The sequence below is a fragment of the Budorcas taxicolor genome, chromosome 8, assembly GCF_023091745.1.
Source record: "Budorcas taxicolor isolate Tak-1 chromosome 8, Takin1.1, whole genome shotgun sequence".
In the NCBI taxonomy this organism is placed as follows: Eukaryota; Metazoa; Chordata; class Mammalia; order Artiodactyla; family Bovidae; genus Budorcas; species Budorcas taxicolor.
The window spans coordinates 64,188,910-64,207,234 of record NC_068917.1 but is presented as its reverse complement, the minus strand read 5'-3'; the positions used below and the strand labels follow the sequence as shown (position 1 = coordinate 64,207,234).

General features: G+C 37.7%; 1 protein-coding gene across 1 annotated transcript in view; it reads right to left on the bottom strand.

The window, feature by feature from the left end:
- Nucleotides 1-18,325, bottom strand: part of ZCCHC7 (zinc finger CCHC-type containing 7) — a 247,885-nt gene that overhangs the window by 57,529 nt on the left and 172,031 nt on the right. Inside the window, exons 3-5 of the mRNA XM_052645215.1 lie at nucleotides 3,442-3,485; nucleotides 2,116-2,241; nucleotides 1,021-1,191 (exon numbers count right to left, since the gene is read on the bottom strand). Of these exons, the coding sequence (XP_052501175.1) occupies nucleotides 1,021-1,191; nucleotides 2,116-2,241; nucleotides 3,442-3,485 (341 nt within the window). The remainder of the gene's footprint in view (nucleotides 1-1,020; nucleotides 1,192-2,115; nucleotides 2,242-3,441; nucleotides 3,486-18,325) is intronic.

Genomic DNA, 18,325 nt, shown 5'->3' with positions numbered 1-18,325 from the left:
TGCTGCGATTCATGGGGTTGCAAAGAGTCGGACATGACTGAGCGACTGAACTGAACCGAACTGATGAGAAAGATAGCCTTTGTGAACTGATACAGAGACATATTCATAAAGAATTAACTGGAAAAAAATTAACTTACCAGACAGTGACCCTATTTTTGTTTAGAAACTACAATCAATAGAGCCCTTTAGAAACTACAATCAATAACTGCTATATTATTTACATAAGAAACACATATACCAAACATTTATCCCAACAGACAGTCATATTAATGTTTTAAGCAAAAGGCTCTAGGCATAATTCAATATATGCAAAATTTTAAAAATATTTGTGTTTTATATCATGTCTTTGGGAAGAACAAATTAAAAGAAAAGGTTCCTACTTTTTGTGAGGGCATACTTAATTCTACAGCCCTTCTGGTTGAAATTGTGACTAAAACCCCACAGACATTTATAACACGACACAAAATGACATCTAAAATAACAATGTGCTAAAATTCAATGTGTTACAAGTAACTGAAATATCTTCTAAGTTACTTCTGTCTTTTAAAATCTAATGAAAGATCTAAGATAAGCAGATTTAAAGTGTTGGTGGCTTGTCTTTCTTGCATGAGACTATTGTACCACCAAGAGCCATCAATAAGCAGGCTTCATACTGACCTTTGTATATAACTGTTAAGTATTTATATGCATGTATTTCATCTAACTATGAATTGGTGCATAAATTTTACGTTTTTTATTACATACCTCTTTAATTTGAACCTTTACTTTGGCAAACACATTATGACAAAGAGGCTAGCAAAGGTTTACAGTTTTTGCTGATGCTCCTTCCGGATGAACCATTCAGTAGGATCCCTATCCTGAGATATTATAGTTCTGATATACATGATCTGTGGCCAAAGGGACATTGACTATTATTATACACAGAGCAGAGAAACATTCTTTTAAGTAGGCTAGCAGATGGTTACAAATTGGCATGATGCCCCCAAAGTCTGACAAATTAGTCATTTGCTAGATACTCACATCAGCATAGTGGCCTATCATATCACATCGATCACAGCGTTTTCTCCAGGAAGCTCTTTCAAGACATCTGTGAGTAGAAGACATAGGCAAAGAACAGCCTAAGCAAAAGCGGGCCGGACAGGCATACTGGAGGTGTCCTCTCTCGGAACAGAGGCAGCAGGGGCGGACTTTCTAGGAGGCAGACAAACAAAAAAAATCTCTTTAGCAAAATACTTCAGTCTCAAATAGAATACTTCCTTTTCAGTATAATTGCTTAAAAAATTATTTCCATTTGGAAACCCAATGAAGGTCAAATCAAACATAACTGTAAAATCAAACAAAATATCTTAAATCAGAGTCTTAACAAAAGCCACCTGTATTCTGTGGTTGCCACAAAGGCTTAGTCCACATGTATACTATTAGTTGGCATCTACTCTTATGCCTTGCTTTGTAGAACACTGACAAAGTTGAATGTATCTAAGATGGAAAGTAGCATGATGAGGATCTGGAAGCTAACTCTAGGAGAAAGATACAGAAAGAGGTTGCTTTGCCTGAAGAAACAAAGGTAAAACACGAAATAAGAGAGCCACCTCCAATACCTGAAAGACAATCATTTGGAAGGAGCAGGTAAGGGATGAAATATTTGTTAAGGGCTCACTAAGTGTCAAGAAATGTCTAAGAGTTCTGTGTTACTTCAAAGGCTAATGTATCCGTTGAACATAATTTACATCGATAAACATTTATAAATGCCTAAAATTGTAATTTTCCGGCAATGAAAATTATCCCACAATGAAACAAGCTGTGTCATAAAATAGAAGACTTAGAACCAAAAACGAGTCAAGAATCAATCTGATTCAACCTCCTCATTTTATAGTAAAGAAAAGAGAAGCACAAAAGGTGAAATGATTTGCTTAAGGCTGTACAACTTCTAATGGGATACTGAAATTGATTCTGACTGTAGATTTATTATCCTTTACTACTACTCGAGGCTGTGACTTACACGAACATTTAACATGAAATGTAACCCATATATTATATAACATTTGAATTGGAAGGTATTAAAGGTTCTAACCCTACTATTTTAACAATATGGAAAGAAACATTTATTTCACATACTTGTGGGAAGGGGCAGTTTTTTGACAAATGGCCACATTTGTCACAATTTCTACAGGTAACATTTTTGTTGGCTGTATAGTATCGATGGGTCCATTTTCCAGATGATCTTTTATTACCTATCTGTGCCTAAGGGAAAAAAAGATGAAAAATTAAAATTATTTCACTCTGTTCAACAGAATTAACAATCATAATCTGCTCAATTTAGAACCTAGCAACAGGGAAATTTATGTTCTTAAAGGAGTTAGAAAAATTTAAAAGGGTACCATGAAGACAGGTCTGCTTTTTGTTTGCCCATCTCTTATATCTTTTTACACTTCTCCATATGATTCCGTTTCTCTTTTATCTTACCCTGCTTACAGTTCAGGTCTAGTAAGGGTGCTGGTGCATCATTCAGACATCACAGTGGCATTCAGAGTCAAAGATATTGCTGACATATATCAATGTATACCACATTTCTCTGAATGAGAGGCTTGCTTAAATTTTTAGTTAGGTGTTGGTGTTTTTTATGATTTTGCCCTTTACAAAGTTATAAAACCATAGAGCCACCAAATACATTCCTTCTTTTGAACAGCCCAGGGTTAATCCCTACAAACTGGATTTTAACTTCTAAGAGAGAAAAAGATAATGTCTTCCCCCTAGAGTCCTTTTAAGATCTATTCTTCCTACACTGATCCAATTCTGATGTCCCATATTCTAGCCAAAATCCAATATCATGCAAGAGAGTATTAGCGAAACTTATGATATGGACTATCTAAAGGGGAAAAACTAAATGTCAACCATGCTTTTATCTTGTTTGGTTTAATTTTTGAAAAAAAGTTCATGTTTCACTTATTATCCTACTGAATTAGCCAAGTAGGTCTCAAAAGGAGACACAATATAATTATCTCTTAAAACTTTCCTTATACCAAACTGTAAACTTATTCTTTAATAGCCATCTCTCACAATTAAGGCTAATAATTGAGAAAGACAAACACCTGCCACATCCTAAATATAGACTAACCATTTCCTTACACTGAAGAAGCAGTTATTTCCGGTGTTGATCTTGAGTGGTACCAGGCAAAATGGTTGAGAGGACTCATCATAGCAGAGAAGCAGCAAAAGGGATAGGGGACTAAATCATTCTGGCAATTAACTGACTGGAGAAAATCAAGGCTTAACCATGCTTCTGAAAAATTCAACCATCCATAAACTGAAATTAAACTTTTTCTTACAAGATACTTGGACTGCTGCTACGTTTAAAAAGCTTATTAAGTCATCACAATGAAGTAAAAGGAAACTATGAATCAAAGGAAATTATTAATCTATTATTTATAACTTTGATTTTACCTCAATGTCTTTGTCACTGATGAACCAGTTCACATCATTTTCTCCTACAAAACAAATAAAACATGTTACTCAATCTTTACACCTTTAAAGCACTTGATTGACAATAATTATTCAATTTGTTAGTACTGATATTGAACTACAAAGGTATACTGAGAAACGTAAATCCCTTAACATCTTGACTCTGTTACTACTTCTGTGGCTCTGAAAATACTTAACCTCTCTTAATCTGTTTCCTTACCTGTGAAACGGGAGTAATAGTATTTTCCCTGTATAGTATACCTAAAAAATCAGATGAGATGTGTGAATCAGATGAGATATGTGAAAATGCTTTGAACATCATCAAACTGTAAATCTCTGAAGAGACCAAAAACCCAACAGCAGGTGCAAAAAAGAAATCTTATCTGAACTTCCCTTATCTGACTAAAGCCTGTTTCATGAGCTAGCTGCCACAGCCCCTTTCCCCAACTCAGAGGTCTCTAATCAGGAAAGTCACTGACCATGGGTACCAGGACATTCCTCCAAAATTGTGGAAAGACACACATCACAACCTTCTATCTTCGGAAGCTCTAAATTCTCCCTTCTGTTAAGTTGGTATACAAACTTTTACCCTTCAGCAAGTTACTCATTACTGAGTGCTTCCACCTTTGGTCTTTTCTCCTGTTACTCTCTCTACTGTCAGTTAATTCGCAGGCCTCCCCACCATTCAGACCCAAGTAGGTAGAAGAAAGGTTTTTCCTTCCAATATCAGTATTAACTGTGTCCACCAGCTTCACATTGTAGTTAACTTCATTGTAACATTTTAAAAAGTTGGACTATGAATATTATCTCATGATTAGAGCTAGGAATTTAGCACTGTATTTTTTACAACATCAAAAATAGTGAAATAAGAGAGGTCAAATATCTAGCAGCTGGTGATCGGTTTAAAAATACAACGGTAAAAACCTAGTGGGGTGGGGAGCTCTACCTTTTCCTTTATCAGCTGTTTTCTTCTCCTTGCACTGCCCCTTTACAAACTTGCAAATGGTTGCTATTCCCTTGGTCCACCCATGGCCAAGGAGGAAGGGACATATGACTAATGCAGAAGCTAAGGTGTCAACAAAGGACTGAATGATTTTTTTCTTCCCCTAAAGCAAAGTTAAGATTTCCTCCTTTCTCCTATCTACCCTTCTTTTCTATCTCAAAAAACAAAACAAAACAAAATAAAAAACACAAATTGAGCTTGACTCTTCTTTGAAAGGAATTCTGAAGAGACATGAAGTAATCTACATTTTCCCAGGACCACCCTTGTGGCAGAAAGTGAAGAAGAACTAAAGAGCCTCTTGAAAGAGGAGAGTGAAAAAGTTGGCTTAAAGCTCAACATTCAGAAAACTAAGATCATGACATCCAGTCCCAACACTTCATGGCAAATAGACGGGGAAACAGTGGAAACAGTGGCTGACTTTATTTTTCTGGGCTCCAAAATCACTGTGGATCATGACTGCAGCCAAGAAATTAAAAGATGCTTGCTCTTTGGAAGGAAAGTTATGACCAACCTAGATAGCATATTCAAAAGCAGAGACATTACTTTGCCGACTAAGGTCCATCTAGTCAAGGCTATGGTTTTTCCTGTGGTCATGTATGGATGTGAGAGTTGGACTGTGAAGAAAGCTGAGCGCCAGAGAATTGATGCTTTTGAACTGTGGTGTTGGAGAAGACTCTTGAGAGTCCCTTGGACTGCAAGGAGATCCAACCAGTCCATCCTAAAGGAGATGGGTCCTGGGTGTTCACTGGAAGGACTGATGTTGAAGCTGAAACTCCAATACTTTGGCCACCTGATGCGAAGAGATGACTCATTGGAAAAGACTCTGATGCTGGGAAAGGTTGAGGGCAGGAGGAGAAGGGGATGACAGAAGATGAGATGGCTGGATGGCATCACTGACACAACGGACATGAGTTTGGGTGGACTCTGGGAGTTGGTGATGGATAGGGAGGCCTGGCGTGCTGCGGTTCGTGGGGTCGCAGTCAGACACGACTGAGCATCTGAACTGAACCAGGAGTAAGTGTCTAGAGATATATTTTTAAATAAAATACTTTTACTAAGAAAACCAAGAGGCTGCTTTACAAAAAGACCAATCCATAGGAGAGCAGAGATGCTGTACTGATGATTATTTTCTTTATAAAATTCGGAGGCTGCATCCATATACTGAGAGTGGAGAATGCATAAAATAGCCGCAGCTTCTATTCCTTCATCATCACCATCCATGCTATTATTCTTTCATTCAAAGGATTCATCTAAGGAGCATGCTCTGCTGTAACTTTCAAAGCTGCCCTTTGTACCTCAAAGTCCTTCATCATTAAAAGTCAAAATGACCATTAAAAATCACTAATTACAAAACTGACTTAATACTGTCCTTAAAAAAAAATGAACTCCTAAACCAAGGAAATGCAAAATAGCAACTGTTAATCAGCCCCAAACCCCAATAAATTTACACATGAAGAGAGAATATTGAAAAAAGGGAAAGTTTATGAGAGGGATCAGCTCTACTTAGATTGTTTTAACATACCTGTGGAATTCAACATCTAGGTTATATACTAACTTCTCCTCAACATGCTACAGAATATTCTTACTATAGAAAGTTGTCAACAAGTATACAAAATAGGCTTAAGTTACAAATGAAATCAGACTTCTTGGTGGTAAATGAAGTAAAGACATCACCAGGAACATACAAGTCAACTCTTGGCCCTACTCATGGTTCAGTTTTGATTCTATCCTGGTAATGACAGCTGACTCTTTTCCTATCCTGTTTGCTTCTTAACCTTAAATACAAACCTAATGGAAGCTTTTTCTAAGGGCAACTCATTAGAACTTCCACAGGCAGCCATTCTCCACTTCATTAAATTTCTGGTACAGATTTTGTCAGAAACCTGGGTTCCAGTCTTAACCCTATCTCTTATTTGTTATGTGCCAAAGGGCAGGTTATTTATCCTCTCTGGGTCTGTTTAATAATGAATTGGATTAAGTGGTATCTATGGTACCTTCTAGCACAGAGTTTCTGTGATTCTATCAACTTTTCATTCATTACTGGAATCAAATACACTATTACTTAAGTCTACATAACCTAAATCCTCCAGACTTTTGCAACCAACTCAGTGTCTTGCCTTAAAGACAATGTCCCACAGGGCCGAGGAGCACCCATCTTCTCTGTGTGTACTGCAACCACCACAGAATATAAAATGGGAGTGCCCTAAAGTGTAAAATTAGGACTGTCCTCAGTTCAGTTCAGTTCAGTCGCTCAGTCGTGTCCGACTCTTTGTGACCCCATGAATCGCAGCACGCCAGGCCTCCCTGTCCATCACCAACTCCTGGAGTTCACTCAGACTCACGTCCATCGAGTCAGTTCTGCCATCCAGCCATCTCATCCTCAGTTGTCCCCTTCTCCTCTTGCCCCCAATCCCTCCCAGCATCAGAGTCTTTTCTGATGAGTCAACTCTTCGCATGAGGTGGCCAAAGTACTGGAGTTTCAGCTTTGGCATCATTCCTTCCAAAGAAATCCCAGGGCTGATCTCCTTCAGAATGGACTGGTTGGATCTTCTTGCAGTCCAAGGGACCCTCAAGAGTCTTCTCCAACACCACAGTTCAAAAGCATCAATTCTTCGGTGCTCAGCTTTCTTCACAGTCCAACTCTCACATCCATACATGACCACAGGAAAAACCATAGCCTTGACTAGATGGACCTTAGTCGGCAAAGTAATGTCTCTGCTTTTGAATACGCTATCTAGGTTGGTCATAACTTTTCTTCCAAGGAGTGTCTTTTAATTTCATTGATGCCTAATTTCGACTCTTACCTACCTGTTAGCCTTCTCTTGCTAAGATCCGGGATTATGACTCTTTCCAGACTTTAGAATTATAATCAAAGCAATAGCTGGTAACTCTGTCTTTGCATTAAATGTGCTCAAGTTTAACAAACATGTATTGAAAGGTTACAATAAGCAAGGTGCTGTGAAAGTGAAAGTAAAGTAGCTCAGGTATCTGACTCTTTGCGACCCTGTGGCCTGTAGCCTACCAGGCTCATCCCTCCATGGGATTCTCCAGGCAAGAATACTGGAGTGGGTTGCCATTTCCTTCTCCAGGGGATCTTCCCGACCCAGGGATCAAACCCGGGTCTCCAGCATTGCAGGCAGATGCTTTAACCTCTGAGGCACCAGGGAAACCCTTCCACCAGGGAAGGTGCTATCCTGCTGCTGCTGCTGCTGCTAAGTCGCTTCAGTCATGCCTGACTCTATGCGACCCCAGAGACGGCAGCCCAGCAGGCTCCCCCATCCCTGGGATTCTCCAGGCAAGAACACTGGAGTGGGTTGCCATTTCCTTCTCCAATGCATGAAAGTGAAAAGTGAAAAGAGAAGTCGCTCAGTCGTGTCCAACTCTTAGCGACCCCATGGATTGCAGCCCACCAGGCTCCTCCATCCATGGGATTTTCCAGGCAAGAGTACTGGAGTGGGCTGCTACTGCCTTCTCCGGAAGGTGCTATAGGGTAAACAAAAATGAGTAAGAGCTTGTAACCTAGTTATAAGCTGAGTGCTGAAGAATTGATGCTTCTGAACTGTGGTGTTGCAGAAGACTCTTGAGAGTCCCTTGGACTGCAAGGAGATCCAAGCAGTCCATCCTAAAGGAAATCAGTCCTGAATATTCATTGGAAGGACTGATACTAAAGCTGAAACTCCAATACTTTGACCACCTGATGCAAGCTGACTCATTGGAAAAGACCCTGATGATGGGAAAGATTGAAGGCAGGAGGAGAAGGGGACAACAGAGGATGAGATGGTTGGATGGCATTACCAACTTGATGGACATGAGTTTGAGCAAGCTCCGGGAGTTGGTGATGGACAAGGAAGTCTGGTGTGCTGCAGTTCATGGGGTCGCAAAGAGTCGGACATGAATGGAAAAGACTCTGATCCTGGGAGGGATTGAGGGCAGGAGGAGAAGGGGACGACATTTTTTAAGATTTCACAAGTAAATGATATCCTATGATATTTGTCTTTGTCTGATTTGCTTTACTTAGTATGACTATCTCTAGGTCCATCCATGTCACTGCAAATCGCATTATTTCATTTTTATGGTTGAGTAATATTCCATTGTATATATGTACCATATCTTCTTTACCCATTCATTTGTCAATGGACATTTCCCTGCTTTCATGTCTTGGCTATTGTAAACACTGTTCCAATGAACATCTGAGGTGCATGTAACCTTTCAAATTGTTTTTTCCTGGATGCATGCCCAGCAGTAGGATTGCTGGATCGTATGGTAGTTCTATTTTTATTTTTTATTAATTATCTCCATCATGTTCTCCGTAGTGGTTGTACCAGTTTTTAAACTGTCAGTCTTTTAAATTTTAACCTTAGAATGGGTGTGAAGTAGTATTCATTATGACTTTAATGGTTATTACACTGATGAATATTGTGAATAAAACCAGTTTTGTTGCCTCTTTTCCGACCTGTATGCCTTTTGCTTTTTTTTTTTAACCTCACTGTATTATACAGGACCTCCATTATGATCAGTGGTGACAGGAACTATAGAGGAAAATATATTTTTTCATAATCGAGCATTCTGTTTCACTGTAGATCTTTCATAACAGGTTTAAGAAATTCCTTTCTAGTCCTAGTTTCCTGGGCTTTTAATATGAATGCGTGCTGAAATCTCAGTACCTTATCTGCATCAACTGAGAGAGCCCATGGCTTTTCCTCTTTTTCTCTTAATACAGTAAACTACAGTGATTTCATTTTCAAATATTAAACCAATCTTGTATTCTGGGATTAACTCCACTTGGTTAGGATGTATTATTCTTTAAAATGTATTGCAGAATTCAATTTGCTATTATTTTATTAAGAATTTTTACATCTGTGTTCATGAAGGATACTGATTTATACTTTTCTTAAAATGTCTGGTTTTGACATTGGTATAAAACTAGCCTCACAAGAGTTCAGAAGTGTTGGGAAGAGTTGGTATTATTTTTTTCTTAAATATCTGATAGAATTCACCACTGAAGCCATCTAGATTGGAGTTTTCCTTGTTTGTGAGACAAGAATTTTACTTGTAGAAGGTTTTAAAAGAGTAATTCTACTTTTCTTTTTTTTAGTAGATATGGAGCCATTCACATTTTCAGTTTCTTCTTGGGCCAGTTTTGATAATTTGTGACTTTCAAAAAATTTGTCAATTACTTCTAAATTGTCGAAATTATTGGCTTTAAGTTGTCCATAAGTCTCTTGCTCTTTTCCTTTGAATAATCTAATTTGTACTTATGCCCATCCAGTAAAGTTTTCATCTCAAATATGTATTTCAGTTCTAGAAGTTCCGTTTCTTTTTTATACCTTTCATTTCTCTTATTACATTTCTCTCTTCCTTTAAATTTCAGAGTACATTTTTAACAGCTGTTTTAAAGTCCCTGCTGCTAATTTCATATTCTCTGTCACTTCTAGGTTTGTATCACTTGACTGATTTTTCTCCTGGTTATGAGTGACATTTTCCTGCTTTCTTAATGCCTAGTAATTCCCGCCTCCCCGCCCCTGCATGGATGCTACTAAGGTACACTGTTGAGTGTCTTGATTTTGTTTTCTTACTTTAAAAAGTGTGAGACTCTGTCTGACAAGCAGTTAAGCAACCTCCAGATCAGGTGATCCTTTTGAGACTTTTAAAGCTTTGCTAGGGTGGTCCAGAGTAGCCTTTACTTAGGTTAGAGTTTGAGTAAGCTCCGGGAGTTGGTGATGGACATGGAAGCCTGGCGTGCTAAAGTCCATGGAGTCGCAGAGTCAGACACGACTGAGCGACTGAACTGAACTGAAGCCCTACTACCAAGATATATCTTCTGGGGTCTCTATTGAATGTCTCGGATGTTCAATACTGTCCAATCTGGCAAGCAAGAACTCAGGTAAGTTCTGGGAATTGTTCGGTAAGTTCTACGAATTCTAGTCTCCAGTACTCTACTCCACAAATTACAACTTCTTTAGTCTCTCTGAATTCTGATTTCTGTCTTCTCCTCTTAATGAGATGGCCACTACGCCTGGGTTCCCTTTCTTAGTATCACAATGCAGGTTGACTGTAAGGCGTATCTCATTCATTTCCACATTCTCAAGAATCATGGTCCTGTACTGCCTGTTGTTCAGTGTCTGAAAATGTGTTATCTGTAGTTAAGTCAAACCACTAAAATTTTTCATTTTTTTGTTTCAAACTATTATATACTGTTCGCTCTGTAACTTTCCTTTGCTTCATTTTTATATCTTCCATTTCTCTTATATGCCTCTTTCCCTTTAAACCTCCACATATTTATAATGTCTGTTTTAAAGTCCTTGTCTGCTAATTTCATCATCTCTTGTCAGGAGGGCAAGTCTGGTGTAAGTTAACAAAATATGGCTGGAAGGAAACATCTCAAATAGGATTTTAAGTGATGAAGAACACGAGTAAAAAGAAAAGGCACAAGCAATGTAATGAAAGAGGTAAAAGGATACAGCAAACAACAGTCTGATTGGAACAAAGTGCAGTGAAGTCGCTCAGTTGTGTCTGACTCTGCGACCCCATGGACTGTAGCCCACCAGGCTCCTCTGTCCATGGAATTTTCCAGGCAAGAATACTGGAGTGGGTTGCGATTTCCTTCTCCAGGGGATCTTCCTGACCCAGGGACCAAACCTGGGTCTCCCACATTGCAGGCAGACACTTTACTATCTGAGTCACCTGGAAAGCCTGGGACAAAGGGTGTGATAATTCCTTTACTAAGAATTTTCACCTTCTTATAATACAAATATTGAGCATTAAAATACTGTTACTTACAGGAAGTTTTTCATTTCATTTTCACCTTTAACACATATGAGGACTTATGACTGTTAAATCTATTTTTCCAACTAAGAAATTTCCTATGTCCTTCCTTCATTAGTTTAACTTTAAAAATCTTGACTTCCTACTGTGTGGAGTGCTCCAAGAAACAGTCCAACAGGTCTCTTTCTGCCAGAGTAGTTACTCTTGAAAGCAGAGACAGTCCAACAGCATTACAGGATGCTTTTGTATTTCCTGTCTTCTGAAATAACCTTCAAAACAAAAAGGCAAACCCCAAAGAAAAGTGAACCCATAACCTTACACATTTTACACATTTTCTATTTCTGGAACTATTCTGCTATCTTTATTCTTCCCTCCCTCCTTTCTCTCCTTCCTTCTCTCTTTTTCTCTCATGCATAAAGATAAACATCCTTCCTATTTATATGGGGATGGTGACTCACTGTAAATTGTTTTAAATATATATTATACCTTCAGAACAATCCTGTAAGTATGGTCACATAAATATTCATTTTTTAAATATGTGCTTGCTACAAAAAACAGCAATTGCTGCTTTTGTGATATGTAGTGCTAATGCAGCTATTTTTACCCATAAGACTATACTCAGGTTTTCAAAGGAACTAAGGAAGAGTTTGGGCTAAATTTCTGAGGAGTAAAGCCAATTCATGCTTCACTTCAATTGTACCTAGCCTGCCTAAATTCTGATGGGCGGGAATAGGTGAAGATCATTTCTGTGCTGAGGAAGCAGCCACAATTATAGAGCTGGTTCTCTCTCTCTCTTTTTTAACAAAAGTTAAGATTTGTTAAAGTAGGAGTTAGTAAAACGTTTTTCCAAAGATCACCAAAGACTACTAAAGATTTCAGCTCAGCATATCCAGTTGGTTATTTCACTGCAGGAGCCAGGCACTAAGAAAAATCTTCCCTTGAGTCTAATACCCTATAGTCCCTTCTTACACGGAGGCCCATATGGTGCCCTACATAAAAAATTCTAGTAATCCTAATTCTAATGTCTAAAATTTTAAGTCTCATTACATTTCAGTGAAAAGGTAAATATGTTTATGATTTTCTCTGCAAACAGCGGACCTGAATTTAATATTCAGCAAAAAGATATAAAAACTGACTCTGCCACTACTAATTACTTAAGAATGTAAAATGCAACTTTCCTCAAAGTGTAAAATGTTTTCATTTAATGTAGTGTCAAGTTAATTCTGAACATATATTCACTGAAAATTTCTCATGTAAAAGACAATGTAGGAGACAGAAAGAGGACTAAGACATGATGCTTGCCTTCAAGGAACTTATCATGTATCTCTGGGCTAAAGAATCCAAAAAGCATTACTGTGTTCAGTAAATAACCACAACCATCTCATTTTTTTAAATATAGGATGATTTAATTAACATCAAGTCTTTAAAAAGATTGACGTGGAAGTCACTCAGTCGTGTCTGACTCTTTGCTGACCCCAAGAACTGTAGCCCTCCAGGTTCCCCTGTCCATGGAATTCTTCAGGCTGAAGTGGGTTGCCATTCCCTTCTCCAGGGGTTTTTTTCTGACCTAGGGATCGAACCTGAGGCTCCTGCATTGGCAGGCAGGTTCTTTACCATCTGAACCACCAGGGAAGCCCCCAAATAGACTGAAAGTCCTCTATATTTGGGATATGTATTATTTAACAAGAAATACTCAATTCCTCCAATTATCAATTAATTACCTTATGTTGACTGCATGATCAAAATAGTCTTCATACAATACTAAGTATTTAAGTTCTCTAACAACTGTTTTTTTTCTCCAAATATCTGTGAGTCTACAGACAGTCTCACAGATGGGGGCTGGGAAAAAAGAAACAATGGTTGCTATATATCTGTAATCCCTAAGGAACCAAGATTTTGGGCCTTCTCAACACCTTTTCTCCCTTGAAGTACACAGCCCAAACTATGACTCATATGACATGGCATTATTCAACTGGATATGCTGAACTGAAATCTTCTAGAATCTTTGGTGATCTCTGGAAAAACATTTTATTAACTCCTACTTTAACAAATCTTACACACTGAAATGTTTAAAACAAACAAACAAACCACAAAACATAAAGAAGATAAAACTGAGGTTAAGTAATTTGGTAGTTATACCACAAAAGACAAATCAACAACATTACATTTCTAATATATTGCCCAGACTCCCTTTTTACATACCTAATATTTTAAACTAAAAGGTCTTACTTTTTGTAATTTAACACTCCCAGTGCTTTCCCTTCTCTGTACTTTTGGTCATTTTATTCCCTTGATCTTCAACACCATCTCGCTCTTTGCCTAGTTTTCCACCTAACCCAGCCCAATTTCCATGACTATAAATTCTTTTTTCCTGCAGGGCTGCTTTCCTTCCAGAGGCTGGGGAAAATCCATTTCCTGGCCTTCACCAGCTTCTACAGGCTGTCTGCAACTTCCAAGCCAGCACGATCTCTCTCTCTCTCTCTTTTTTCCTTTCTTACTTTCTTGTGGGATCTAATTTCCCAAACCAAGGGTCGAACCTGGTTCCCTGGCAGTAAGAGCTGAGTCCTGACTACTGGATTGCCAGGGAACTCCTGTGATTATAACCTCGGAATATGTTCCGAGGTTCAGTTCCGAGCTCAGTTCTTTATTCAGTACTTTTCTCATTTGACCTCTGTGAGCAGTTAACAATTTTTTTGGCTTAAAGCACAACCTACTTTGCTAGTTCTTCTTCCCCTTGACAGCTTCTTCTTCCTTCACTGGCCACGTAGTATATTACATTCTTTGTCCCAGGTTATGTCACACATGCCCACTGAGAGAACCACCAAATTTGTATTTCTAGACCAAATCTTATCTTCAGCTCCTGATCTATGGGATATCTGGATTAGATTTTGTACAGGCAACTCAAAATCATAATCACTAAAAATAAATTCTCGACTTTTTCCCCATTCCTTGAGTTTCTCTCTTAAAAACAAATAGCCCTACTTTTCCTCCTCGTAAGTTCTCAACAACTTAGTTTATTTTCCAAATCAAAACCTCAGCTCTTATCTCTCACCTTTCAAATAGTTAGTTGTTCACCAATTCTATTCATAATAACTTCAGTGCCATTAGGTTGACCCAGAGACACTTAATTTCTCACCTAGAATTTCTATCCCTAGTAGCACAACCCATTCTGCCTTCCCTTCTTACCAGAATAATGTTTCTTTTTTTAGGGAGGCCTCCCCACCCCCACCCCAGGTATTATGGATATACATTAGTTTCAGGAATATAACAATTTGATATCTGTATATACTGTGAATGAAATAATGTTTCTAAAACATAAATGTGAAAACATTATGCCCTGAATGATCCCTCAATGCTTGCAGAATCAATGTAAAACTCCTCTGTGTGCCACACAGTACCTTCTAAGATCTGGTCCTCATCTATTTCTCTGGCTTCACCTTCTCGATTCCTGTGCTCCATCTATGCCTAGTAATTTCCCTAAAGTGTTCATGTCCTCTGCAACTTAGCTTATGCATGTATTCCTTGAAACACAAGCCAACTCCAATCTCAACCACTTGGAACTGGGGGACTTGGTCTTCAAGTCTCGAATCATGTGTTACCTCATCCACTGATGTCACCCTGATAACCTCTCAAAAGCAGAAATGATCACTCTCAAATTTGTAACATCCTGGATTTAACCTTAGCATTCTACCTCATCTTCCACACATCAAAGCATGATTGTGTATTTATCACAGGTACTCATGTTTATGGAATGAATTACCTAAATAACATTTCTTCTTTTGAATTCATTCTGTAGAATTATTTTCTCTCTCTCTTATAGTCTAAAGCAGGTTATTTGTATCTCTTAAGCTACTGAGAACATTTTGCATTAAAAAATATTTTATTTCCCTCACAAAGTCATAAGTTGTATTTATCCAGTTATCAGCACAACATCTTGCATATTTTGAATTACATTAGGAAAAAATTTAAAAGAAAAAGGAAACATTCATATGTACACTTATGTCAGTAAATACTGTTCTGGAGTACATAAGCCAATAGATAATTATATAGATTCTCACTGTATACATATAAAAGCTCAATAGGATAAATGATCAATGACTAAGGAAAAACTCTGGAATTTCTGTAGCATGCAACTCTAGAAACTAAGAAAGAAATTTAAAAAATCACTTATCAAATAAAATTACTTGGCAAACACAGGATCCAAATGTAATATAAGATAATTGGACATTTATTGATAATCTTGCCTGTACCTACCCAGTATTCATGGATTAAAGATCACAGAGATAAAGCTGCAAGATATTTATGTTATATCCTTTCTTGAGTCTAACTCCACTATGCCAGATTTCCCCCTGGGATCTTCTCACTTTTAATAAGCAACTGAACCAGCCACAAATAAAGTTACTATTCCCAACTTCATCAGTAGCATCTGTTATTTCAACGGAAACTTTTGAAATACACATGATGCCACATGCAAATCCCCTGAGGGCTGAGCCACTTTATTCACAAGCATTCTTCTCAAACTGCTCTTTATTTCTGTCTTAGTTTTCTCTTATTTATACTTTTCCATTTAACACTGGTCACAAAACCATTTCGTCATTAAATTTTTGCATTGTATAACTGGCAATCGTTTAAATAAAACAAATTTTAGTAAAAGAATTTGCAAGTTAGGCATCAAATTGTTCATCTTATTTTAAATCAAATTAAATTTACCAGAAATTTTATATTTTTAAGTGTGTGTCAGTGATAAATGGGGATTTAGCTTTTCTTTTTTTAGAGGTAGAGGAGGAAGAAGAAAGAGGAAATAAATACAGGTGCTTATGAACACAGAGCTCTTGCAAAGCATATCAGTCATATAAAGTCATATAAAGGCTTTTGTGTAACCCCAAAGATACAGACAGACAAACAGACACACACACACAGAATTCTCTCTCACTCCCATTCTTGCCACTCCCAAGGATTTAGAAAATAAACCACCTGTTTAAGAAACATTTGTTTAGAAACAAAAGACGCCTCAAATTACACTAACAAGAACAGAAAGGAAAAACTATCAACAGAAACGGTAAACATAGTCAGAGTATGCAAGTTGTTTTTTGTTCTTAAGTATCTACTACGGTGCCTATTCCTAACTTTCACCCTTTTCTGTCCAAAAGGCAAAATATACAATATGGACACTTGAAACATTTGTAAATGACAAGCACACAACATTCAAATTTAATGAAGAGGCTACTTTTTAAAAGGTATTTTAGGTTTCTAGAGAAGATTTAAAGGCTACATAAATTTGGTATCAACCTGCTGGTAAAATTTTAATACCAATCTGGAAGCTATATTCTTTCAACCATCCTTCTATTTAACACTTCTTTGTCTACTTTCCAAATACTTTTTCTTTACCTATCATTAACTTTGTATGTGAGCATATGTATGGTTTTCAATGTCTGATTCTCTCTTCACTTTCTCCTTGGTGAAGTAAGTCACTTCAAAACAATTCATTTTTATTATTTTGGGGGCTGATACAGTCTTCAAATCTCTCTCCAGATCTTAAGACCAAATATGTCCAGGCTTATAATTGTTTATAAGATATATCACATTTATATTACAGTCATTGTAAATAAAACATATCCAAAGCAAAACTCATTTTTACAACACCACTTGAAACTGGCTCAAAATGCCTCTCTGCTGTTGTTAATGACTCAGAATGTAGGTTTATTTCCATCTTAAGCCAATGCTTCATCCCGTTATCCAGTCAGGCCAGGTCTTAAATTCTACAGCATATTCCTTTACAATGTCTTTCTAAGCCAATATTTCAGTTTCCTTCCAGTTATCACCATACATTCACCACCTCAGATCTAGGATTGTTGAACTGTCCCTGTCCCTTCAACTTCAGATGATCCATACCAGCTTTCTCTTTAAATACGTAATTTCCCATTTTATTGCTAATTTTTATCATGAAATACAGGCACATGGTTTTAAAAACTCCAATAATACTAAAAAAGTGTAAAAGAAAAAAACAGCAGTTCTCTCCTGTGCTGAGAAGAAAGTGCTGAGCCCATTCCTGTGCTAAGCCCACTCCTCAGAGGCAGTTTTAGTTCTATTTCTTTTGATATTTACCTGTATACTTCTAAATAATGTCCATTCTGATATTTATGGATTTATCTCTTTCATGCGTTAATATCTAAATTCCTAAAAAAGTAAAAGAGGATTCAGCTTTCTAATAACAATCTATCTGAATTTCTTTTTCCTCCATCTCCCCTCTCAGGTCAATATTCGGTTTATATAGTAGTACACTGAGCTTCCCTGGTGGCTCAGTGGTAAAGAATCCACCTGCCAGTGCAGGAAATGTGGGTTGGATCCCTGGGTCGGGAAAATCCCGTGAAGGAAATGGCAACCCACTCCAGTGTTCTTGCTTGGGAAATCCCATGGACAGAGGAGCCTGGCAGACCACAGTCCATGGAGTCAGAAGAGTTGGACATGACTTAGAGACTAAACACCACCACCACCAGTGATACATTATTTCTCCTCTTATACAATTCTTTAATTTTCCTGTTTAACACCAGCCTAGTTGTTTCATTTACATAATCTGAAAAGTCTACTTACTACCATGACAGCCACTAGCACCTCATCTCTCTATTAGGCTAATATTTAGCTATCTTTATATCTTCAGTATTGGGGCAGTTAGTTATCTTCAATATCTCCAGTATTATGGGCTTCCCTGGTGGCTCAGAGTGTCGCTAGTGGTAAAAAACCAGTCTGCTAATACAGGAGACATAAGAGACACGGGTTCGATCCCTAGATTGGGAAGATTCCATGGAAGAGGGCATGGCAACCCACTCCAATATTCTTGCCTGGAGAATTCCATGGACAGAGGAGCCTGGCAGGCTACAGCCCCCAGAGTTGCAAAGAGTCAGACACAACTGAAGCAACTTAGCACGCAGGCACAAGAAAAATAGTCATTAACATTAATCATCTGGGTCCAACAGACCCTTTAATAATTGAAGTCATTTCACAAATAAAAAGTGATAATGAAAAACAATATGATCAGAAATCTTAAGAAGAATTTACACATGGCAAATCCAAATTATTATTTTATATATTCCTATTTTT